Source organism: Amblyomma americanum, chromosome 4 (genome assembly GCF_052857255.1).
Source record: "Amblyomma americanum isolate KBUSLIRL-KWMA chromosome 4, ASM5285725v1, whole genome shotgun sequence".
In the NCBI taxonomy this organism is placed as follows: domain Eukaryota; kingdom Metazoa; phylum Arthropoda; class Arachnida; order Ixodida; family Ixodidae; genus Amblyomma; species Amblyomma americanum.
The window spans coordinates 203,807,745-203,831,982 of record NC_135500.1 but is presented as its reverse complement, the minus strand read 5'-3'; the positions used below and the strand labels follow the sequence as shown (position 1 = coordinate 203,831,982).

General features: G+C 44.8%; 3 protein-coding genes across 7 annotated transcripts in view; 2 read left to right on the top strand and 1 right to left on the bottom strand.

The window, feature by feature from the left end:
* LOC144129136 (CCR4-NOT transcription complex subunit 7-like) overlaps positions 1–9,689 on the bottom strand; it is a 34,800-nt gene extending 25,111 nt beyond the window's left edge. Inside the window, exons 1-2 of one of the 2 annotated variants that reach the window (XM_077663067.1) lie at positions 9,554–9,689; positions 3,790–4,038 (exon numbers count right to left, since the gene is read on the bottom strand). In XM_077663067.1, the coding sequence (XP_077519193.1) occupies positions 3,790–3,978 (189 nt within the window). In that variant the 5' untranslated portion in view covers positions 3,979–4,038; positions 9,554–9,689. The remainder of the gene's footprint in view (positions 1–3,789; positions 4,039–9,553) is intronic. The other variant, XM_077663068.1, reaches the window with a different exon arrangement.
* Polr1D (RNA polymerases I and III subunit AC2 l(2)37Cg) overlaps positions 1–24,238 on the top strand; it is a 389,457-nt gene that overhangs the window by 345,190 nt on the left and 20,029 nt on the right. The window lies entirely within an intron of this gene.
* Positions 9,667–24,155, top strand: LOC144129135 (vacuolar protein sorting-associated protein 37A-like). 3 transcript variants are annotated; one of them, XM_077663064.1, is made up of 12 exons: positions 9,667–9,771; positions 9,835–9,956; positions 10,362–10,436; positions 10,530–10,644; positions 12,086–12,174; positions 13,473–13,554; positions 14,869–14,939; positions 19,012–19,139; positions 19,536–19,594; positions 21,145–21,307; positions 22,347–22,396; positions 23,734–24,155. In XM_077663064.1, exons 1-12 carry the CDS (start codon positions 9,751–9,753, stop codon positions 23,806–23,808), a joined length of 1,050 nt encoding a protein of 349 aa, XP_077519190.1. In that variant the 5' UTR covers positions 9,667–9,750; the 3' UTR covers positions 23,809–24,155. The 3 variants fall into 3 exon arrangements, with proteins under 3 accessions (XP_077519190.1, XP_077519191.1, XP_077519192.1); XM_077663065.1 differs by having other exon boundaries at positions 9,669–9,771; positions 14,872–14,939; positions 23,734–23,951; XM_077663066.1 differs by having other exon boundaries at positions 9,729–9,956.

Genomic DNA, 24,238 nt, shown 5'->3' with positions numbered 1-24,238 from the left:
ACTGCAGCCCATCACATTAGCATTGTCTGTGCGCCCAAGCTGGCAATACGTATGGTGCCACCTGCAGTGACCACTAGAGCATTCCACTGCAACACAAACAGCCACTTTAAAAATTGCAGCAAAACTCACTATGTTCTCTTGCCTGACCAAACGCTGCTTCACAGCTACCACAAACACAAAGAAAGCCTATACGTATGAAAAGGCGCAAAAACAAAGCTTGGGCCTAGTTCACAGCTGCATCATTGCTCCAGCACAACCCACTACTGAATTACAGTAGAATCTCGGTGATACGAATCTCACGGGGCCACGAAAAAATTCGTGTCACCCGAAATTTTGTATCATCCAAACGAACAAAAATTGTATGCAGAAGCATGAAAAATGCCTTCACACCGAACTGTTTACGGCTGACAGGATTTATTCACTGCTGTGCAGCCACACCTCACTATTCGCGGTGCGTATCGCACGATTAGCGATTGGGACTTTGGCGATGTGCCCGCCGGGCACCGCCACTCACTACGCACGGTGCGTACCGCGCGATTAGCAATCTTGACTTTGGCGATGTGCGGGCCGCGCACCGCCGCTCACTACGCGTGGTGCGCACAGCGCTATTAGCGATCGCGACATCGGCGATGTGCAGGCAGCACTTAGTGCTCGAGGGTGCGGTCGCGGCTCGAGCGTTCGTATCATCCGTAGAGGCGAGGGAGAGAATTCGGAACATCCGAAATTCCGCACATTGTACACAATGCACTCTGGCCGGGGAATTTCGCGAATTCGTATCAACACGAAGTTCGTATCACCGAGACTCTACTGTAGTGTGATGCAGAACCCCAGGTGGTCGAAATTTCCGGAGCCCTTCACTACGGCGTCTCTCATAGCCTGAGTCGCTTTGGGACGTTAAACCCCCATAAACCAACCATAAACCAACCTATCACTCACAATTATACAAATCTTTCAGGATTAAAGAACCCCAGGTGGTCGAAATTTCCGGAGCCCTTCACTACGGCGTCTCTCATAGCCTGAGTCGCTTTGGGACGTTAAACCCCCATAAACCAACCATAAACCAACCTATCACTCACTGTTATACAAATCTTTCAGGCTAATCGCAGTTTACAGTAATGTTTTAAGCAAGAAATAAAAACTGGATGACTGCAATGCAAGCCACAATTACCTACTGCCCTCTTCACACATTCCAGTAATGTAGAAATAACTCATCTCGATAATTTGCAGCTTCCTTATTGTAACAGAGCATTCTTAAGAAATAGACAATGAAACAGCCACAAATTAGTGTGGCCAGCACCAGCACAGCCAGCACCAATAAAATCCAAACACTCCTGGTGCACAACCAAGGCATTACCTACTGTAAACTCCCATAACTAAATATCTTCTAGGCGTAGATAGCAAAAGCTTGAGTATGAAACATCCCAACAAATCAAATCAATCCTACCATCAATATCTGGCCACTGTCAGCAGAAACAACATACAGAAATCTTGAACACACCTTACATTAACATGCTTAACAGCCAAGATAAAATAACTGCAACAGCGCAGCGCCCATTTCTTTTCTTGCAGGACTGCGGAAATGCACACAGCCAGGACACTTCTGTTTATTAAGAGGCATTGACCGAGATTTCAGATTTCACTTATTCAAAGAAGATGGAAATGACATGGCTAACAACACAAAGCTGAACTCCAAAGCCCACAGTGAATATATTTGCCTACCCCAACTTTTTCACCGTGTGCTTCCCATCTTGTAAAGACAGATGCATTGCATGACACCACAAGGCAGTCGTGGCACACCCGTTGTTGCTTACACGACATGGATTACACGGCAGCGTTTCAAATAAAAAACACTAAAAATTTTGGCTGCTTTATGCCATAATAGAAGACACCACTCCAGTACCTTATTGCTCACACTAGCTGCTCTGTGCCTTAACACAATACCAAACACCATTCCTGTACACTAGTACTCACAAGAACCACAAGGGAAAGTTTCATGTGGAGAGCAGCACTAATATATGTTTTACTGTCAAATGATGCAGCCAATATTGCTTCTCAAGAAAATTAAATGCACTATGGAAAGCAAACAACAAGAAAGGTGACAGGACAAAATTTCACATTCAAAAATCCAGTCAGAGATAAGAAATTGGTTCTAGTCATCTGGTTACTTTGCATAAATATCTTCCCCAATACACACTTTTTCTCTTACAGGGACTATGAAACAGTTTTAACACTTCCGGTATATGTGCTCAATGCGCAGAACGAGTATGTTGAGCATTTACACTAAGTATGTATCCTTGAAACAGAGCCAGTGATAAATTTTTAAAAACAGCGATTTTTAAAATTTGCAGGACAACTGATCCTCACGTAATGGCTGTTTTTGTAAGTATTTTATAGCGTGTGTACATTACGAGTGCCTGTGATGTCATGGTCAGCAACAAGCTACCAGACGCCGCCATTCGCTGCAGCCGCTACAGTCACGTCACAGGCACACTTCCAGTAGTGCGAAATTTGTCTGCTCATGTAGCTACACAATCGCAAACATGGTTCCAATTTGCCATGGCCACATTTTTCTGTTGGTGTTTCCGGAGTCATTAGCCTGTCTTTTGCATTCGCCCGAGATGAATATGCCCGGCTGTGTTGTTGGCTGCAGAGCCAGTGACTGGCAAGGCATTGAACTCGCGTTATTTCTAAAGACATGTGTAAGTAAGCTGCATGGAGTGTATCAGACTACCAGCATCGTACCCCCACCAGGTGCAGGCAAACTAAACATCAACATGCAACATATTCACGGGCAGGGCACAGTTCCAATCCGTTCTCTTTTTTTTTTTCTGGCATGTTGAAATGTATGAATTGGGAAAGGGGGGGGGGGGGAGCAGCACCATTTTTAATCGCCAATATCTTTGGCATTAATGGCGCTAGCTCATATGTCTTAACGGTAGAGTGACGAGTGATGACAACTTATAACTTCATCTCCTTTTCTCAGTAAATATTTCATGTTCCCTTTAAAGACACGCTTATCTGAAGTGCCAACAGCTGTTACACAACATGCAATATCACACCAAGCCTTAAATTTGAAATGCTCTAAATTTTATTACTAAGTTGAATAAAGCACGCCTAAAAATAGTGGCACAACTGGCTGATAGAAACTATTTCTTGAAGAGCACCGCAAGGAGCAAGGATAAGCCCAGTATGTTTATGCAACGCACTCAAGGCAAGTGTGAAACAAAATTGTGCTTTCTGTCTACAGCAAACAAACACACCAGTAGCTACCATGAAAGCAGACATTCTACACTTTACTGCAGCCAGTACAAAACCCTCTACACCAAAGAAAAGCACACATAAGTGGCCTCATTTACTACTTGAAAAAGATAGCGTCAGCTAAAACAGGTGTCAAGGCCACAGTGTGCATGGGGCAACTCATGTGATGCAACAAACTGCATGGCAATACTGCATGTATTCCAATAAGACAGCTAGAGTGCACCACTGGTCAGCACCTTCCAAGTTTGTGTGCAGAGTGCACATGATGTGCTGAGATAAAAATCTAACTATAATGGCAGTGACTGTGTTCGAGTCATGGTACGCAGCTCTGTACATGTAGGAGGGTGCATGTGTGCATTTTTGAAAACCCAGCAGCTGAGGTGGTCTGACTCTCTTGCCCCTGCAGCACATCATTTGCACACTGCACAAGCCCCAAGAAGTCCCAGCCACCCAGACAGCAGTGAAAAAAAAAAAGAGCCATGCGTCAAATATACATGCACAACATGCAGGAATGGCACTGATAGCACTCACCATGGCAACATAGTTGTACTTCTGGACGACGCGTATGATGGTGCGGAACTCGTCTTCGAGGTTGGAGGCCCAGACGTCGCGGATACCGCAGGCCTCGTTGCAGACCACCAGTCCATTGGTGCTGCCGCCAGCGGCGCTGCCAGCGCTGTTTGCGCTGGGGCTGCTGCCCGCGGTGCTGGGGGCAGGCATGCTCACCACACATGCGGGGCTGCGGCCTCACCATTACATGCTCTCATGGGGCTGCCCACCCTGAGAGAGAAAAAAGAAACAATATGTGAATGTGTTAGTTGTCGCAGCACGCAGACAGCACTGAGGCAACAATTTTTCAGGCCAGCTGACCACAAAGTGGTTTTGAACACAAAGTAGCATCTACAGTTTTAGAGGCAGCACAATGCTCTTTAGTGCAAACCGCGACATCATGAAAGCACAATGAGTTTACAGTGAACCCTGAAGTGATTTCATTCTTTGGTGCTTCTCATCTCATTCTTTTCTTCATGCGTTTTGCCTCTCCAACACTAAGAGGCAGTAGCAACCCGTTGCAAAGGAAACAGCCACCACCACTATAACCGTCAGTGCAGTGACGGCAAGGATAAAAAAAAGAATCAGCACGAACACCACTGGCCACTACACAGTAAACTAGGCTGTGCTTACCATACTGCAGGAACCCTTTATGGCTACAGAATAAGTGCCACCAAAGCCGGCTGTCAAAGGCAGCTCTCTCATCACCACCATCAACGGCCTTGCGACAAAGGCCTTTACCACTGACCTCCATTAACCCTCTGCTGCACCAGCAGCTGCTAACCTATTGTAGTAAATCTCGCACCTCCCCACCAGACTTTTGTGGCCAGTTCATTTGGAATCCAAATGCCCAGCCTGACAACACATTAATCAGCAAAACTAAGCAGATAATTAGTGGCAGCTTTTACAACACACACAGAGTTGATTGCACTTGCAAAAAGACCCTCAGGCCTACTGCACCCTAAATTTCGATCCTAAATCCTAGACACACAAGTAAACCATGGCATCTGTAGTAGCCCAAAAAACTGTGTCCCAGGCCACCCTGTGCTTCAAAAGAGTATGCTAAAAGCTAACTACCCCATTAGCAGGATTTTACAATGACCCGACCCACCAAGGCCTTCTAATCCTACCTCATAAATGGAAGATAACGGCAAAGTTTTCATTCGTCACTGGTTGTTTTCTAAGCTACCATGAACATCCAAAATAAACTGCACTTCTCACTTTCTCAAATTATGCCCTCTGTGCAATTAAAAGCCGTCTGCTCAGCAATGAGAGGTGGATAACAGTACGGGCAAAAGACCCTTCATGAAAGCAGCACTGGGCCTTGCTTAAAACAGCACTGCCTTCAAATAGCAGTAAGCCAGCAATATGCAATACAACCACAGCATACCCCTACAGTATTGTAATGAAGCACTTTCAAATGCACACCAGGAGCATTTGCATAACAGCTGAAGGCTGCACAGCATCAATGAGTGGTATGTAGGGCTTAACATCCCAAAGCTGCACACAGGCTATAAGATAGATGCTGCAGTGGAGGGCTCTGAATAAATTCAGACAACCTGTGGTTAAATCTTTGACAAACACTAGCATCACACAGCATATGGATGTTTTTGCATTTCACCTCCATCGAAATGCAGCCAGGATTCAGGAACTCTGCAGCCGAACGCTATAGCCACTAAACCGATGCTGCTGTTGTATCAACAAGGTGAAGTAATTACAAAACAATAACAATGGTCGAGCTGAAGAAATTTATGCTTATTTTTTGCACGAAGTTCAACCACAAGGCTATGCAGAAAGAACTAACAAAAAAAATGAAAAGTCTTCAGCACTTTAAAATAAAAAATCTGCATCGTTTATTTTCTCTAATGCAAATTAACTATATGAAAGTATTCTTGGCTGCATCAGCAGGCAGCCTTCAAGTCAACCCAAAGGAGTTTGTCAAAAGACGCCCCCGACATCAAGGCAGCCACAGGCAATAACAGCATGAGTCTTCCAACAACAATGCTTCACTATTTGGACACAGAACCATGCTGACATATACAGTGTAACATGAAAGTCTCCTCGAAAGCTCTCCTGGACAGGACTGCTTCCAACGTAATTCAGGGGTACTGCAAGAAGAGCAGCTAAGAAATGCTAAAGGGACTGCTGAAGTTTTTCACACTGTATTTACCACGTCTGTGTTCGCAGTAAAAGATGCCCATTTGAGTCCTTTTCTCGGTTCTCCATATGACAGCAGAGGTAAAGGAAGAGTCATAGGTGCTACTGAAAGACACTGGTGGTCAGTTCACTTATACTCCGTTTCATACATGGCAGGCAGCACTGCGGAGGCTGCGGATGTAGTCCGTCCGTGAAACCATATTAGTCCGCCACGTTATCATTTGTTCTTCTCGAATCCTCAGTGAGTGTTTAGACGAAAACAAAGAGCGGTATAAAACGTGTTAACACCGCAAATCACAGTCAAAACTGCGAGGCACTCAGTGCTCGGGCCCTCTGACTATAATGTTCACAGAGTGTGGACGATATTTTAGGTGCGGGTGGAGTAAGAGCGATTCGCCCTATGAGCCACATATCAGACCGCCACATGTCACTCTTACTTCTAGAAGTCTCGATCAGTTGCAGGGCGGAAACATGGCAAGAGGTAAAACGAAGTGCAGGAGGTTGCCATTCATGGTACTTGAGATTTGCCGCAGTGAAATATATCAGTGGTCACTGTGGTTAGCCTGCATGAAAAGAAGCGCTTGCTTTGGTGGCATTGCCTGATATGTATGAAACTGAGTATAGTGGTGCCGGGAAACACCAGATTGTGGAGTATTATGCAAAACTGGGAGAAGGCAACGTTTGCCCACGTATCCTCTGCGGGTGTAGATGCACGTGGGAAGCAATGCCACCACCAGATGTGTCGCGCCCTTTTGTCCCAACTCTGCGGTGCCGCTGCTCGAAGTGGAGGGTATCTTGTGCAGTGTGTCTTTGAAGGCTTAAGCATGGTCATGAAGAGAGTTCCCACACTAGTTGCCGATATGACAAATGACTGGTCAATGGCACGATTTAAAGTGAATTGAGGTGCATAAAGAGTGTAGACGCAAGAGGTGTGCATTGCCCGAGTGTACATCTCCGTCCATGTGACAGCAGATATGTAATTTTTAGTGAAAGCTGAGCTTTCACACGCCAGAAAATTACATTAAGGCAAAGCACACATGGCGACACTCCTTGAGATTCTTGCAACTGCACCTGGTCATGTGTATTCTTCGCCGTCTGCAATAGATGTTCATCACTTTCTCATGCATGTCATGTCGCCGTCAGTGAGCAAGTACCGTCAAAATATGAGGAGCGAAGAAGCCAAGAGTCAAATGACCATGGACAGAAAGACAAGACACAAATACATGTCGAGTTTCTGCCTCGCATTTTGTGCACTCGGCCTGCATGTAGCCGTTGAAAGCAGCAAGTTCAGAAGCGCATGCTCTCAACATTCATAGTCAGAAGTGGCACTTCAATTGGCCGGAAAGCTACAGCAGACACATCATAAAAATGACAACATTCCCCGGGTTCACGGATCCTTGAATGCAGGGGAATATCAGGAATTTAGTTTCATTTTCTTGGCAACATAGACACCTTACCACACAAAAAATGCCGGTAGTGTCTCTGATGAATCATCTATCCATCTAGCTAGCGTGTTGATTTGTTTGCTATTTCTCTTTAAGCAGCACTAATCAGCAATTTATAGGTGCTTGAAATAAGGCTTTTTCACCTGAACCCTACAAACAGCTTGCATCTTATTTTTTTTGCAATATGGCAGATTAGCAAACCATTTTACAGTCATAACAAGCCTGCGGGAACTTTCTGGAGCTGCAGTTGCAAGATATAAGCCAGAAATACCTTCAACATAACACAAGCAAACAATAAAGTCCTATGAAAATTACAATGGCCTAACAGCATAACACAACAGCATAACAAACAGCAAAACACAACTCAGCCTCAGTGCTTTGCACAAGCAAGCATATGCTTGCATCACACAGGCACATGATGTGATACTACCTCCGTTAATCCCACCACAACAGCCGCCGTGGTGGCCGAGTGGTTATGGAGCTCGGCTGCTGGCCCGAAAGACACAGGTTCGATCCCGGCCGCAGCGGTCAAATTTCGATGGAGGCGAAATTCTACAGGCCCGTGTACTGTGCGATGTCAGTGCATGTTAAAGAACCCCAGGTGGTCGAATATTCCAGAGCCCTTCACAACAGCGTCCCTCATAGCCCGAGTCGATTTGGGACGTTAACACCCATAAATCAAATCAAATCCCACCACAACGACTACAGTAATAGCCCCCAAAATTGCAGCAGTTGCGGACCTAAATACATGACAAGACACTCCCTTAACTATCACCACAATTAAACAGACCAATCAGCAATATCCATACAATTTTCATTACAGAAGTCCAAGAGACAGGAAGGCAACTTGACTAGCACCAATTAAACAACCCAATCAGCAATATCCATACAATTTCCATTACATCATCAGTCTAAGAGACGGGAAGGGAACTTGACAGAAGCGGAATACCCTTAGGAGAATGTCTGCCTAGTCATAAAAAATTAGGCCCTTTGTAACCAGAATTCTTTAAAGCAGCACTGCCAAATTTTCGAGACCGAATACCGCAACTGCAGAAAACGTGCACGAACTGGTTGGGTACGACCTGCAACACGCAGCAGGGCTGCAAAGGACACGTCAAAACAAGAACTTGTGAAAGCTTATACTGTGTGCCAGAGATCAACTTGTCGATGGGTGTCTTGGCCAGATATTTCGCTCTGCAACATATGAGCCGGTGCTAGCGTTCTTTGCAACGTGTTCGCCAATCAATCGGTAAGGCAAGGCAACCATCCACCCGCATTATCGACCGCCCTATCGGTCGAATAGCGCATGAGACACATTACACGGGATACAAGTCGATGCTTTCAAAGAATGCGCAAGCTGATATCCACACGAAGCCTGTCCTGTTACGTGTAGAGTTCTTAAAAGGAGCTGTTCTCGGTACTTTCCTTCCTGCCTAGTGGGTATTCTGTACAGAACAATCGTGAGTGGGCTTCTGTCTCTTCAGAGCTAGCGAGCAACGCGTTTTAAGAAAAACGACTTGGCAGGCGGGCTGCGCCAAGCTTGGTGCACGTGGGACATACTGTGTGTGGCCCGCCAAAAAAGTGCAACGTTCTGGTACTACTTTGAAGTGCTAGGCACAAACATCGGTAATGCCGCCCAGACGAGAAGGCCTCCGAGAACAAAGGAGTTGAATGCTTTCCTTTTTCGAGGCTCAAAGCGATCCCGCGGGCTTCCGAGGTGTCTAATACGCCTACCAACGGAGTTCTCTGCAACATGCAGGGCGGCCACAAAATCCCCGGTTGAATCGCCGGGACAAGACGGAAGAGCAACATCAAATGCCAGCCCTGTGCTTGTTTCGTCGTGCTTGTGCAGTGACGTTTTCAGTGGACCCCACCAAGATTCGGGCCGATCGCCGCAGCCCCATAACAGATAACCTGCTTCGAAACGGCTCAGTCGGGTGAGCGATGGTCTCTCGCACGAACACAGCAGAGCATATGAGCCGAAACATGAAGATACAACTCCATTTTTAGCGATTTCAGTCAGATACTAGGCCTAACCTCAAATGCGGACACACAGCACTTGAGGAGGCACGTTTCGGCATTAGCACGAACAAGAGCAAGCTGGGTACGCGTATGCAACGCCGAGCAGTGATAATGGTCCTTACTTCAAGTACAGGAGTCACTCCTATGCATCGCTTGGTGGAAAAAGCCGCACTGACCAATCCTCAAACTTTTCAGCAAACACTTTTCACGTTTCTGCTGTTTTTCAGACCTTTCACGTGAATGCTGGGTAAAAAAAATGGGCGTCACCGGTTATAACGCACAGGAAAGAGTGACGTCACGGATATGAGAGAGCCGTCGTATGATGTCACCATTGCGATCAGTTGAGTGCTGTTTGTTCTGAATCGGCTGTGATAAATTTGCCTCAAATTATTTTTTCATCTAGTTAGTTGCGGCAGTAATGTTCCAAGCGATCTTCGGTCGCAGGACTAATGAAGTGAGCCAACCGTCACCATTACTGCTCCAACGACAACGTCAGATAGCCTCCATCAGGTCCTGTTGTCCCAAGTGAGCGCCAGTTGATTGTCATTTTCGCTCGATGAGTCGATCAGCGCTTTGTTGTGCTTATTGTTGCCCTCTTGCACACAGCAGTGCACGACATGCTCTTTCTCGAGCGCAAACTGTGTGTTGCTTCTCGTTCGAGGGTGCTCAGTACAGATGTTTCGAACGATTCCACTGCGTGCAGTGCAGTCACCTTAGCGTGCACGGTGCGACAGTACTACATGACCGTGCAGCTTGCTTGAGCGGCTTTCTTACAGTTTTACCTCTTCATTCACATATTCGCAGTCACAGTCATAAAATTTAAGTTATCTTTGATGGTCGTTAATAAAAGCCAGAGTTACGAAGCGCCTCTTGTCTTTGCTTGGCTTGTGGCGTTTGTGGTCAATGCTTTTTGCATTTTCTTGCTCGCAGCATCGTAGTTGTCGAAGCGGACAAAGAGTTCCGGGTTCCGTTCGTCGCTGACGGGAACTCCTTCAGTTTGGAAATGTGAGTGAAACCAGCCCATGAAATTTCCCCATCGACAGCCGAGGCGGTCATGGGCCTGTTACGCCGGGTGTGATATTTTCTGCTCTCTTTCAGACACCTGCCGAGTTCCTTTCCTCACGAATGTCCGATTCTGAAAGTGACGCCGCCTGCTATTCATCCGATGCTGGATGAACAGCATCACGTTACGGGCGTGCCAGCGCTCACTGCGGTACGCTTTGTTCCCTTCTATTTAAGGTACTAAACAAAGCTGCTTGATTTCCATAGAAGACAGATCGTTGGACTCGTTAATTACGTATACGAGGTAACGTATAACTGCGACTAATGAGCGTTACTATCTGGCATCGCAGCTTGCTGCTTAGCAGCAATTTCATTTGGGATACCGTCTTCATCCTGTGCACTTTCGTTGCCATTGCTTTCTAGGAAATGTATCGCGCAGCGGTCAAGCACAAATTGATGTGTCCAGTTTTCCAATCAATGATATTGCACCGGTGGTGCGTTCATTTTGTGTCAGCTGGAGTTCATAGTTGTGACGTCGTGTGTAGCTCTGCAGACATACATTGCGTTGAATTACAATATCCCAATCAAAATCTCTTGATATGGTCACAAAGAAGGCATGTTGTGACTGAGAGGATGCATGGCTTGAGAAATGGCCTTGGGTGTCACTCCTGCAGCATTGAAATTGCTTTGTGAACCTACATGTCTCACTAGCACTGCTATTACATCTGAAGAAAGTTGCATGATGCCATTTTACCTGAAACCAAATTGTAAGCAAGCGCATCACCGTGATGAAAAAACTGCAAAAAGTGGCAGTGCATGAGAAGGACCTCAACTTGAGAGTTTCTTGAATGAATAAAAGCTTGGCACACAGCCTCAAAACAGCAGATACAACTGTAGACTGAATGGAACAATGCAGTGTGGCTTGCAGAGCTCTTAAAGCAAATCAGTAAACACTATGGCAATTTTTATTTTGTTTTATTCAGCATTGTCTAGCTATATCACAATGCTGCTGGCACTACAAGGTCACCTGGTGTCTGTAGGGAATTGGATGCCTACTGTTATTGTGTGCTTGTGCGGGTTTCATGCAGGTATTGCTGCTGGCTTGCACTGCTTTCAAACAGGCAGCTGCACTTGTTGATGGTGCTACCCTAATCGAAGCTCCTCTACAGACTAGTGCGGCAGATGATGGCCACAAAACAGATTGAACAAAGCCTCGAATGTGATTGCAGTCCAAACCCTGCCTTCTGTCTGCTATTGATTGCAGTCCCCCTTTGCTATGTGACATACTCAACAGATGCGACATTTTGTACATGAGCTAAAAGCATAGCTAGGATAAAGTCTGCCCTCGCATAAATACCTGTGGTTACAAAGCCACCACCATGCAAGAACAGATGTCGGGAATAGCCATTGGCACCAGGAAAACTATAGTACAAGGATAAAAACTTTTGCATAAACAGCAGGTGAAAGTGCACATGATCAGAAGTTAGTGGTGACAGCATTTCCCTTGTGCTGATGCTTGCAGGTCAAGTCAAACAGCTTTAATCCAGACTTGTTCAAAATCTTGCATTTCTTGCATACTCCAAGCCTAGTCAGTGCTTCCTTGAAGTTTTTATTAGGTATTCATGTTGTGCTTGTGTTCTGTTCTTCTCCAGTTCTCCATGCACACAGACCTTGGAAGAATAATCCAGGGTATTCTGATGGAATTCCAGAACCACCCGCCTAAACTCAGTACTACTGCTAGGTAATTGTTTATCTTGCCTTGTGTGTTCGTCATGTCTCGTGTTGAACATGCTGTGGTAAAAAAATGAGGACCACTAATGGAAAACACTGGCCAAATGACCGGTAGGGCTGTAACTCGGCAGGTCTGCAAGACTCTGATTTCCAGGCAGTAGTAGGGCACTTCAAAGATAGCGAATGTGCTCCTCGTGGTCTGGCAATGCACACTTCCTGTTTCACGCCACAGCTGTATTTGTGCTGGTTCTACCTTTATGGCGCACCATTATGCAGTGAAGCATACTTACAGTAAGCCTAAAGGACTGTTGCTTTGTTACTGACCGTTATTGATCGTGGCCCTACAGATTTACTGTTTTATTTCTTTTAATAAAGTGCAGCAATGCCACTTCATTGTACGCCTTTTGCATCATGCCAGTGTCGCATTGCTACAGCCCGTTTCAATCATGATTCAGCCTGATCCTGCTTAATGCCATAGCAGTTTCTGAAACACAATTGAGTTGTTCAGTCTAGATCAAGGGCTTCTACCCTTGCGCTCAGGAAACATTTCTGTGCAAATTAAAAATGTACAAAAATATATTTCATAGAAGGTATAGAATATCAAAATAACTTGATTTTAATCAATGTTGGTTTGTTTGCAAATGTCTGTTCAAGCTTAGGCACCACATGCCTGCCTTGGCAGTGGCAAACAGGCAAGCACGTTCAAATGTTGCATCCACATCCATGGGGTAGTGGATATGTTTTGCATGTGTTTGTAGCTACTGCTGCAGTAGCTTTAAAGCTGCAGGCCTATCAAAAGTGTTTCGTTATTTACTTTTACATCATTCTAAACACATTTATTTGCTGCAACTTGTACAAGTACAGGGGTATGCTGAGCGCGCTCTCAGCTTTAATGAGAATGAAACTTATTCGTCATCAGATATGGCCATGTGATAAAAGTAGTCAAAACAGCACAGGTACTTTTTTTTTAGCAAGAATTTTATTGTTCATTGTAACAGTTGTTGCATGAGGAAGGACAAAATAATGTTTTGTCAAGAAGTGTAACAGGAATATTGTAACCAACTCCAATGAAAAGAGCCAAACATTGTGTCAATGTCTTAGCATTGTGGATTGTGTGTACTACAACACAATGGCCTGGTAAGAAAAGGATGTGGAGACTATTGTAGAGGTTAGTGTCTCGGAGCTGCATCTGTAGCACCTCTGTCTCATTTCAAGGTTTAATCCTGTTTGCACCTTAGATGTCCATTGTGTTAGTTTTCCTTTTTGGTGAGTGGGTACAGTATCTGAACCTTGGTTTCTCTTTGCCAGGACCAATGCAACATTTCCATTGCCCCCATTGTTAAGCGGGCCCTCAGGTTTCGGCGAGCCGAAGATTCCAGCTACAACATTGGTGAGAGGCTCTGGAAACTTTCTTACAAGCTGGGGAATGTTATGGAGTGGAAAGTACGGACGTGATGGCATGACTGTGGCCTGCAATAACTTCTGCCGTTTGCTGCTCTTTATTAAGATTGCCTAGCAGCTTCTGCTAAGCTAGGCCAACCTTATCAGTGTGGTAGCATAGAGCATCACCATGTAAAAATGCTGCCGCGAAAAAAAGAATTCGTGAATAATTTAAACGCCCTAAAGGGCACAAAAACAAGGATGTGGTGATGATGATTTCTGCATCATAGTGCTGTTCTGTGAATTCCTGGAAGCATGCAGTTTTTAAATGAAAGGTGGCTCTTTTTGGTCGTCTTTCTGGTCTGCCTAATGAGAGTTAACAAATGATGATGTGAAGGTCAGTGTCAGACAGTAGACATTAACCCTTTACTGCCAAATTAATTCTAAAAAATATACCAACTTGGCTAATTTCTTTGGTGAGAATGACTGTTGTCAGGCTTAAAATGCGCTAAATTGGTTGGTTTTTGGGGAAAAGGAAATGGCGCAGTATCAGTCTCCTATATGGTGCCATAAGGGAAGGGATAAAGGAGGGACTGAAAGAAGAAAGGAAGAAAGAGGGGCCATAGTGGAGGGCTCCGGAATAATTTCGACCACCTGGGGAGCACTGACATCGCACAGCACACGGGTGCCTTAGCGTTTCACCTCCATTGAAACGCAGCCGCCGCGGTCGGGTTCGAACCCGGGAACTCCGGATCAGTAGTCGAGCGCCCTAACCACTGAGCCACCGCGGCGGGGCGCTAAAGGGGCAAAACGCATTTTGTGGAGAACTACCACCCTGTAATGTTTAAAATTTCAGCCAGCACAATTGTTGACAGTAAGTCATCTTTGGCGGTGGGAGCAATGCAACAGCGGTCCGGACAAGTGTAACTCCTTATTGGCGAGTACTGCTTGAGATGGGTGGTTAACATGAGGAGTGAGCTAACATTCGTAGATTCAGCTGCCTGCAACCAAACTTACTTTACCCATAAAAAACAAAAAAAGTTAGTCTTATGAGGGAATTTTTCTTGTAAATTTCTTCAGGCAGTTGCAGAAACAATATTTTTTCAAGTAAATATAGGTTAGAGAGCCTTTTAAGACTGCTGTCTGCAAAGAAAATATTTCCTTATTTCATGCTAATCTGTGCATCACCGCAATATCGCTAGCCTCACAATGCGGAAATGATGCGGCAGGTTTGCATTCGTGTACTTCTACACATAAACACTTTACTGCTGGCATTCTTGTGAATGTGAGCTTCTTACCTCTCTTGTTTTCCTCTTTCCTAAAGCAGACTTCCTCTTCAAGCCCCTTCAAGAACCCAGCATCTCCTTGTCAATTCCCTCAGCTCAGCAAGCTAAGGTGAGATCACATGAGTCGCATATATTCATGTGCTTATTGCTAATAAAAGGGCCAAAACTGCACTTTCAGTATACAGTAGAACCTCGTTACAACGAACTTCACGGGACTGCCGAATTTAATTCGTTATTTTGAAATATCGTAGTACTGAAAAACCATTTTTTTTCATGTCAGTAATGCATCACAAGAACTGAAATTACGTACCTTTGCAGCAGATTTACGTGTTGGTAGGTAAATAATAAACAATAATGCTGGGCACGGTTTAACTACAATTTATTGCTTGAAGAAGTCTGTTATCTTCTTCTGGCAAGCAGACGACAGGCGCTGCAGGACAAACGCCTCCACATCTTCGACCTTCCTGTGCACGCCATCAGGGACATCTTTGCAGCGCCCGAGGAATGATCGGGTCTTTTTTAGAGACTAGGACATCCGAGCCGGAAACAATCTCTTCCTCTTCGTGCGCTGATCCAGTGTCAGCATCGTCTTCGTCACTACTACATTCTTGCTCACGCACTTGATTCACGATGTCTTCGGTAGTTGTATCCGTTGCAATGGGGTCCCCAGCGCATAGCTGCTGCTTCGGATCATGATGATAGGCGTCAGCTTCAGGGATTTGGTACGAAACTTCGACGGAACTTCGTAATAACGAAGCGTCTTGCGACGATTGCGAGATTAAATTACATACGTTATTCTGAAATATTCGGTAATCTGAAATTTGTAGTACTGAAAGTTTTTTACATTGAAAATATAGGCATTTTGGCAAGGATTTAAAAAAAAAATCGTAAATCTGAAAATTTCTTTAATCTGATGTTCGTAATAACGACATTTTACTGTATATGCTACCCTTTGAAATGGGTGATTCCAGTCACTGTCAGTTTCTGTAGTATATGTGTTCACATAATTCCGAATGTTATTACAGAATTGTACTAGAGTATAAAATATGGTAATGCATATAACGTAGCTGCTTGAAATATTCAAATTCTAAAGGATGGAAGGTGGAGTAAGCAAAATCAGTTAACTTATGCAAGCCATAAGATGACAACAGTGTCAGGTGCATTAGTTCTCGGACATTTGTAATAAAATGTAACGGTCAAAGTATGGTATGGTACGTGAGGTTTAACATCTCTTAGCTGCACGTGGGCTATGGGGACACCGTAGTGGAGAGTGCCAAGTTAATTTGTACCACCTCGGGTTCTTTAACATGCACTGACCTTGCACAGCAGCCTTGCATGTTTGCATTTCACCTCCATCCAAGTGTACTTGCCATGCAACGGTTCCATTTGGTGGAAGAAGTCGGTCTTCTACTGTGCGGCAGTAATAAGCGGCAGATTTATCCTGTCCCCATACTAGCTTCATAATCATCGTCAGCCAGACTATGCCCACTGCAGGGCAAAGGCCTCTCCCATGTCTCTTCAATTAACCCTCTCCTTTGTCAGCTGCGCCCACCCTATGCCTGCAAACTTCCTAATCTCATCCGCCCACCTAACCTTCTGCCGCCCCCTGCTACGTTTGCCTTCTCTTGAAATCCACTCCGTTACCCTTAAGGACCAGCGGTTATCTTGCGTTCGCAGTACATGCCCTGCCCAAGCCCATTTCTTCCCCTCGATTTCGACTAGGATGTCATTAACCCGCGTTTGTTCCCTCACCCACTCTGTCCGCTTCCGGTCTCTTAACGTTACACTTTTCATTTTCCTTTCCATGGCTCGCTGTGCTGTCTTTAACTTAAGCTGAACCCTTTTCGTTAGCCTCCACGTTTCTGTCCAGTAGGTGAGTACCAGTAAGATACAACTGTTGTGCACTTTTCTCTTCAGGGAAATTGGTAAACTGCCACTCATGACCTGAGAGAACCTGCCATATGTGCTCCACCCCATTCTTATCCTTCTAGTTATTTCCCTCTCATGATCCGGATCAACAGTCACTGCCTGCCCTAAGTAAACGTATTCCCTTACCACTTCCAGCACCTCGCTGCCAATTATGAACTGCTGTTTCCTTGCAATACTGTTGAACATTACTTTGGTTTTCTGCATGTTAATTTTTAGACCCGCTGTTCTACTCTGCTTGTCTAACTTATTGATCATGCTTTGCAGTTCACCCCCTGAGTGACTTAGCAAGTGCCATCGCCATCAGAGAATCACAAATTACTTAAGTATTCTGTATTAACTCTTAGGCCCAACAGTTCCCAATCCAAGGCTCGGAACCCCTCCTGTAAATAGGCGGTGAATGGCGTTGGAATTTGATTGCTGACTTTATGGAGGACTATGGTAGCTGTGCAATTGCTGTATATATCTTCCAGTATTTTCACATAGGAATCTTCTGCGCCCTGATTCTGCAATGCCTGTATGACTGCTGAGGTTTCCACTGAATCAAATGCTTTCTCATAATCAGTGAAGGCTATATATAGGGGCTGGTTATATTCTGCGCATTTCTTATTACCTGACTGATAGTGCGAATATGGTCTACTGTCGAGTATCCTTTAGAAAGCCTGCCTAGTCTGAGGTTGTGTTTTGGATCACAACCATTGACCTGCATGTCTGTGGTTTCATTGCACCTCAGTACACACACCCGCCTGAAAAATGTCGCACAATGGGGAACTTGTCAAAATAGAGTTCTGATATCTTTGTGGCGCGTTGCACAGCCTGGTAGCCAGAGGTTTGTAATATTTGTCATAAACATGGGCATGTTTGCGCACTTGCGTTTGAAGACATTCATGTTTCCCCGTCATGTTTTTCTTCATGGTTTTCGTCATGTTTCTCATGGCTCCCATGCCTGAACCATGCATGCCACATGTGCTTTGCGTTAATGGGTGACAGCTTTTCGGCAGTGGCAGTGTACTATCAACAGGGCTTGTATCTGGAGACCAAGGAAAGATTAGTGGATTCTTCTTCCCTTGGAATAGGGAGGAGGTAGAATGGGAAGGGGGTGTTCAGCAGGCATTGCCTGCAGAAAACAATTCATCTCATTGATACTAGCTTTATTGATGTCACTTGAAAAAGCAAGGCTTGTATTTTGCTATGCTTTTCTCTAAATTCATTCTTCAAAACTGCTTTATGTAATTATGAATAAAACATAGGAGTGAGAACTTATGCACTGAAATAGTACGTCTGCATGTACGTACAGCAAAACATAAAATTTGTTACCACGTGGTGCTACCTGGCCGTGTAGTGCATCAAAGACAGCACAAATGCTCTTGCCCTCTTGAGGGACATACACAATCACCCAATCTTCCTGCGTGCTGCTCAGCATTAAAATACACCAAGTAGTACTAGTAGACAGTACTTCAAGAGAAAACTGTGGAAAGCTTGCAACATGGAAATGCAGCACGATGCATTCACAGATGCAATGCAGAAATACTTGAGGACAACCTGTGAATGCTGGCACCGAACCGATGTTTACTAAACACTGCATGGCGCTAAAGGCAATGTGAAGTCATCTGGCTGCCGAAGAAAAATAAAATCATTGCTCACTTTAAAATGAAACTGTGAAAAGTTATCTATGATTTGTCGAAAGGGCCCTTGCGCCGCATCAATGAGTCGAGATCTGGAATAGAGTACCACTCGAACATTTAAAGGTTTCATTAAAAAATGTTTCTCATCATCATCATATCTTCAACCCTAGCCTGCAAGCTAGGGCTGAAAATCTCTACTCTTGCTTTTTTTTCATGTGGCATCAAAAAATGCCAGCCATTAAATGAAGAGAGAAGTTGAAGCTTCCCTCACGACATACTTTACACATAATGATATGGGAAGCTCTCATACTTACATGTATAAGTGAATTTCAGTCTCAAAGCAAGATGCCTCTACAGTTAGACAAAGGGAAGCATTCGCACAGTGTACACCATGATGCGAAATATGAGCTCGAGAGTTATACCTAGTTTTGGCACCAATTCACCAGCAGCACCAGTGTGTCCTGAAGAGAACAAGACAGCACTGCAATACAAAGGGAATTTTTTTATTCATGTCTCAAGCTCGGAGGCAAGGGATGACAGAAGAAGAAGCAAGGGACAGGGCTGAAATAATGGTAAAGTAATATGAAGCTCCTGAGACGCTTACCTTGGCTTTTTGGCTTTTACATGCAGCAATGTCCAGCTGGAAGAGCTTTTCAAAGAGGATGGCAAACTGCAGGAGTTTGTCGAGCAGCTACCAGAGGTACTGCGCTCTGAAGAGATCAGGCAGCACATGGTGACCGAGAATGAGCAGTTGGCACGTGAGTCTTAGCTCTGTCGTCTTCTGCTGGGCTTCCCGTGGCAAGTGTGCCGTGGCATTTTTAGCAGCAATAGCATGCTCATTAATGTTTCTCTGAACTGCTTGCCGTATCTGGCCACACAATTTTTTCCACCTGCAAAATTTGTTGCTGTTGCCACCAAAATTTGTTGCTGTGCCACCCTTGCTGTTGTGTGGAGACTTACTGAGGTGACTTGTTCTCTCTGTTGTGCATGCCTGCATGTGTTTGCGTTAGTAATTGTCATGCATTCACAAAATCCATCCTCTGTTCGCATTTGGCAAAAAATGTGTTCAAGAGCAACGTGGTGGTTTAGGTTTCCCAGGGCTGTAATTTCCTTAAAAATGTTTTCTTTTTCCTTTTTTTTTCTTTCATATTCAGGCAAAACACTGGAACTCAAGCCTATTATGGAGCAGCGCAAGCATGTTCTCTTGCAAAAGGTGAGATCACCCGGCCAGTTCTACAAGGCCTGTTCACAAGAAAGCTGGAAAATAATTCTCAAAAATAGTGCGTACAATCAAGATGATGGTGATGATTAATGGCGAAAGGGCAGCTTGGCCAAGGTATGCTACGACACGAGATGTTCTGGTCTACACAGGGTGAGGCCAGACTCATTTTCCGAGCATTTCATCCCAAAGAAGCCAAGCACCAGGCCATGGGAAAGCTTGTACCCACTGGATAATCAGTTGGCACCCAGCACGACACTGGGGTTGAACCCCGTATGGTCTGTGTGACCAAGATGTATTTGCATGGGGTATGTTGAGATGATTATTGTTGCTAGTGGTTGCTAATGAATGATCTTGTTATGCCTTTAACATGTGTTAAAACACTTGCAAACTGTCCAGCAAGATGGTGGCATTTTTACAGAAGCACTCTTATCAAGACGGACATTGTATTGCGAGGTTGTGGTTTACAGTTGTTGTCACTGCTGTCATTATGACCCTGGGAGGAGGCAAGAAGTCTGGGGGTCCTCTTTGCTTGAAAATTGTTGCTATGCCACCCAAAAGTAAGCCTTAGTACGAATTGTAAACTTTTTTTTTTCCTATAGCGGGGGCTTTTTGTTTACTGCTGATACATGACGCAAGAGCCGGTATCAAAATTGCCACGAGGGAAGAAAATGGGCAGCATTAAAAAGTGTCTTGAAACCTTGTTAGCCCTTTGTTCTACAAATGTAAATCTTGTGGCATCCTTCATTGTTACTGTTGGATCAGGATGCTTTCTTTTATGCCTTTTTTGTTTCATTTGCCATACCTCATGACGTAAAAGTAGAGGACAGCATGCTCGTACATCATAAAAAAAAATATAGAGCATGATCTCATATAAAGCTTTATAGGGGGCTAGTTGGTTGTACATACTGAAACTGGGGAGCGCTATACTCAAGACAAGGGGACAACACCACATAAGAACACCACAAGACGTGAGCGCAACGTCTTGTGGTGTTCTTGTGTGGTGTTGTCCCCTTGTCTTGAGTACAGCGCTCCCCAGTTTCATGATCTCATATGATTAAGTGGTCATTTCATGCGCTGCTCCGGGCCTTCCACTCGGGTTTGCAATACGCTAACAATGCCAAGAGGAGAGGAAAAAGCTTCAGAGACGAGTCATCATTTAAGCAATGGCTTTTCCTTGATCTTTAGTCGCATGTTTTGCGGGGCCAGTAGCAACCATACTCTGGCAGACTTCCTTCACATCTTTTCTCCTCCTAACCTCCTGCCTTGAACCAAGTACACCTTTTCTTAGCATCTACTCTGTTATCTGTGACTGGTGGTCATCATTTCTATGCATTGCATAGCCTGCCTTGGCCCATTTCCTCCTCTTCTTTTCAGCTAGGACATTATCTGCTCATGTTGGTTATCAAATTGACACTGGTCTATTTAAAGAGACAAAAAGTATTATTATTGATAATAAGTGCTTCCAGGCCCCTTTAACCTGCTTGGCTGAGGGATAAGTCCAGCCGCAGTTGTAAGCAATGCTTGTAACGTGTGCATTGCAGGTGGATGAGGTGAATGTGCTGAAGGAGGAGTTTGAACAGAATAGCCAAGTGTTAGAGGCCCAGATGCAGGCTTACCACCCGTCCACTCTGCAAGACAACCTACGCGTGGCCACCCAAACTGCAGAGGAGGAGGCCGAAGCCATTGCCCAGGAGTTCCTTGATGGTAAGTCACCCCTTGTCATGGTCTGCGATTCTCTTGGCTTCCCACTTTTCTTCCCCTCTGGTTGTAGTTCAGTAGCACCATTGTCTAAGCATTCTTGAGCAATCATCTGACGTGTAGCATGCATTGTTGTATTGCAGGTGCTGAAAACTCATGAAATACAGTGCTTCGTGTATACTGGTGTGATTCACGTACACCTTCAATTTGTCCAGTATTCCATCATTTTCAACACCTGCTAGGCTAAACTTGTTTGTTCATATTCAGTTCAGTTCATTTCACTTCGAGTTTATTTTTTTCTATGATTGAAAAATGCAATGAATGGGCATAGAAAGCTGGTCTTGTACCAGCTTGATTGGCACCTTCTATTTTTGCAAGATGTCATGGCTGGTGTAGTGCCCAGTTGATAAACAAGACAGATGGGAAAAAAAATACTGATGAAGCAGTAAGGTATCATGTTTAATATAAGCTGCAATGCACAACATGTGGCGGCAGCTTAGTTCTTGAAGCACTGTGAGCCCAGTGATGCTTGAAATTTGTGCATTCGGCTGTCAATGCAAAGAGCAAAGTGCACTGAATGTTTTCAATGTTGGGTGCTCTATGTGAAGGCTTGGTTTAATTTATGGGGGTTTAACTTCCCAAAGTGACTCGGGCTATGAGGGACGCCGCACTGAAGGGCTGCGGGAATTTCGACCACCTGGGGTTCTTTAACGCGCACTGACATTGCACAGTACATGGGCGTCTAGAATTTCACCTCCCATCGAAATTCGACCATCGTGGCCAGGATCGAACCAGTCTTTCGGGTCAGCAGCCGAGCACCATAACCACTGAGCCAATGACAATTGATTTACTGTCAAGCGGGAACTTCAGTTGGTTTACTGCACATGTGTTTTAAGTCGTATTGAGCGCAATAGTGTATACTAACTTGCGAGTACTGGCAGTTGCTGGAGTTCTGTGTCAATATGTTCATTGCATGGGTTTCTTTGTCGATAAATTTTATTGTGTAACACACTGTTTCTTTGCTCTCTGCTCTGCAACCTGCCAGGCAAACTCAGTACAGATGCATTCCTTGCAAAGTTCATGGAAAAAAGAACGGTAAGTGGCTTTGCCATTTATGGATGATGGTTGCTAGTTTTATTTTACTCAAAGAATATTTGGTTCATCAGAGTAAAATCATCGTAATAATGTATTTGGATTATTGAATGTGATCTACTTCAGTTCACATCGCAATTCCCAATAATTAGTCCAGTCATTGAGACCCTGAGGTTCACATTCACTGAGTCGGAAATTAAGCAGAGGTGTCAGCCTAAAGCAAGCATGGCATCCTCACACAAGGCGCCATAGGTGGGAGAGTAGCCCATTCTGTCCGCACAGATGTTGCAGGTAGTTATGTGCACCATATTTGAAAGCAGTCATTAAAAATTTGCACTAACAATAAGTGAGGACCATCCACTATAGAGGTGACCCTGAGAGTGAAAGCAAGACAATGGATTGGAGAACAATTTTGAGTTAGTGTAGTGACATAATGGATATCAAGAGGGAAAAAAATTGATCTGTGTGGGACATGTAAAGCAGCAGACCCAAAAAAATCATTTATTATCTATGCAGATTCGCATAGAGAGGCGAGATTGGGAGGTTTGCTGGTATAGTGTGGCCGTGGTTACCAAAGCTCCTAAATCTACCAGTTGAGAAAGTCTGTTTCAAAAGTAACCAGTCCCATTAGCCACTTTCCAGCTGTTTAAGGATGGCGGCACACGTGGAAGCTGCCAATAAGAGCTATTGCTTTATGTTGCCATTGTCTTCTGAAATTTTTCTTTACCTTTCACCTCCCAATTTCTCTCTCAGACTGTTAAATTTATGGATTTTTGTTAATGCATCTGGTTCACCGATTTCGTAGCCAGGTAGATGCGAGTTTACCAACAACCTTCGAAGTTTCCAACTTGAACACAGTTTACGTTAGTGACCGGAGCGGCCTAGCAATTCATGAAACTCGAATTTTGGCCACCTCGGACTACAGTTTGTTGTTATGTGGACCCTATGGGAAGTTTCGCAACTGGTAATTCAAAAAGCTCCTGTGGTTACTACAAGACTGGGATAATTGTAGAGCATAGGGAGAGGCCCATTTTGCTGCAGTGGGCAAGAGCTGCTTGCTGCTGCTGCTGTTGATAACCGCGGGCTGCGTATAGACGTTTCCAACCAAGGTGTCGCCTAGTTGCTCGTTGAACTACTTTGCGCGTGAAGGCATAAGCACGATGGAAGTGGTGTAGTGCCAGGTGTATGCAGTAGTCCAGCGAGCAGTGTGGCAATGCTGTAGTCGGAAAGGTCTATATAGCACTTGCTGCTACCAGTAGTACAACTGCCCTCAAAGTTTTGGCGGTGTGCTCCAAAGGACGTAGAGCATGAACAACTTACACCTGCATTTCCTTTTCCAGCTCGGACACATGAGGCGAGTGAAGGAGGAGAAGTTGCACGGCCAGCTCCAGGAGCTGCACAGGCACGGCTTTTGATTCTCGGGGAAAGTGTGGATGGGTGGCCAGATGCGAACAAAAATGGACGACGCCCAGCCCACTGCCACCCGCCTTTGGCCGGATGTGCACTCTCACATTGCGCACTTGTCTGTGGCGCTCATCACTGTACATAGTGTGCTGCGGGCTTTGCTCAGCTCGTTCCTTTTTGCATTCAGTGAAGAAGAGTGGCCTTTTTTATATTCAACAAATTAAACTCGTGTACATATACTTAGCCAAATAATACTTATTTATAAATTGCCAAGGAGCTGTTGAAGAAAGTGTCATGAATGAAAGGGAAACACCTAGTGTTTTTCAAATAAAGATGGCTGAGACAGCTTTTTTTTTTTTACAAATCTCTGGCAAAGAATGATGAGTGTGACGTTTTGTAATTTGGCAGTGACTGCCATGAATTGGGTGGCTGTCCAGAAGT

Coding starts and splice junctions, on each gene's coding strand:
- LOC144129135 (XM_077663064.1), top strand. CDS start 9,751: ATGATGTCACCATTGCGATCA. Junction 9,957..10,361: donor ATCAGGTCCTGTTGTCCCAA/GTGAGCGCCAGT, acceptor TCTTGCTCGCAG/CATCGTAGTTGTCGAAGCGG. Junction 19,595..21,144: donor AGCATGTTCTCTTGCAAAAG/GTGAGATCACCC, acceptor TGTGCATTGCAG/GTGGATGAGGTGAATGTGCT.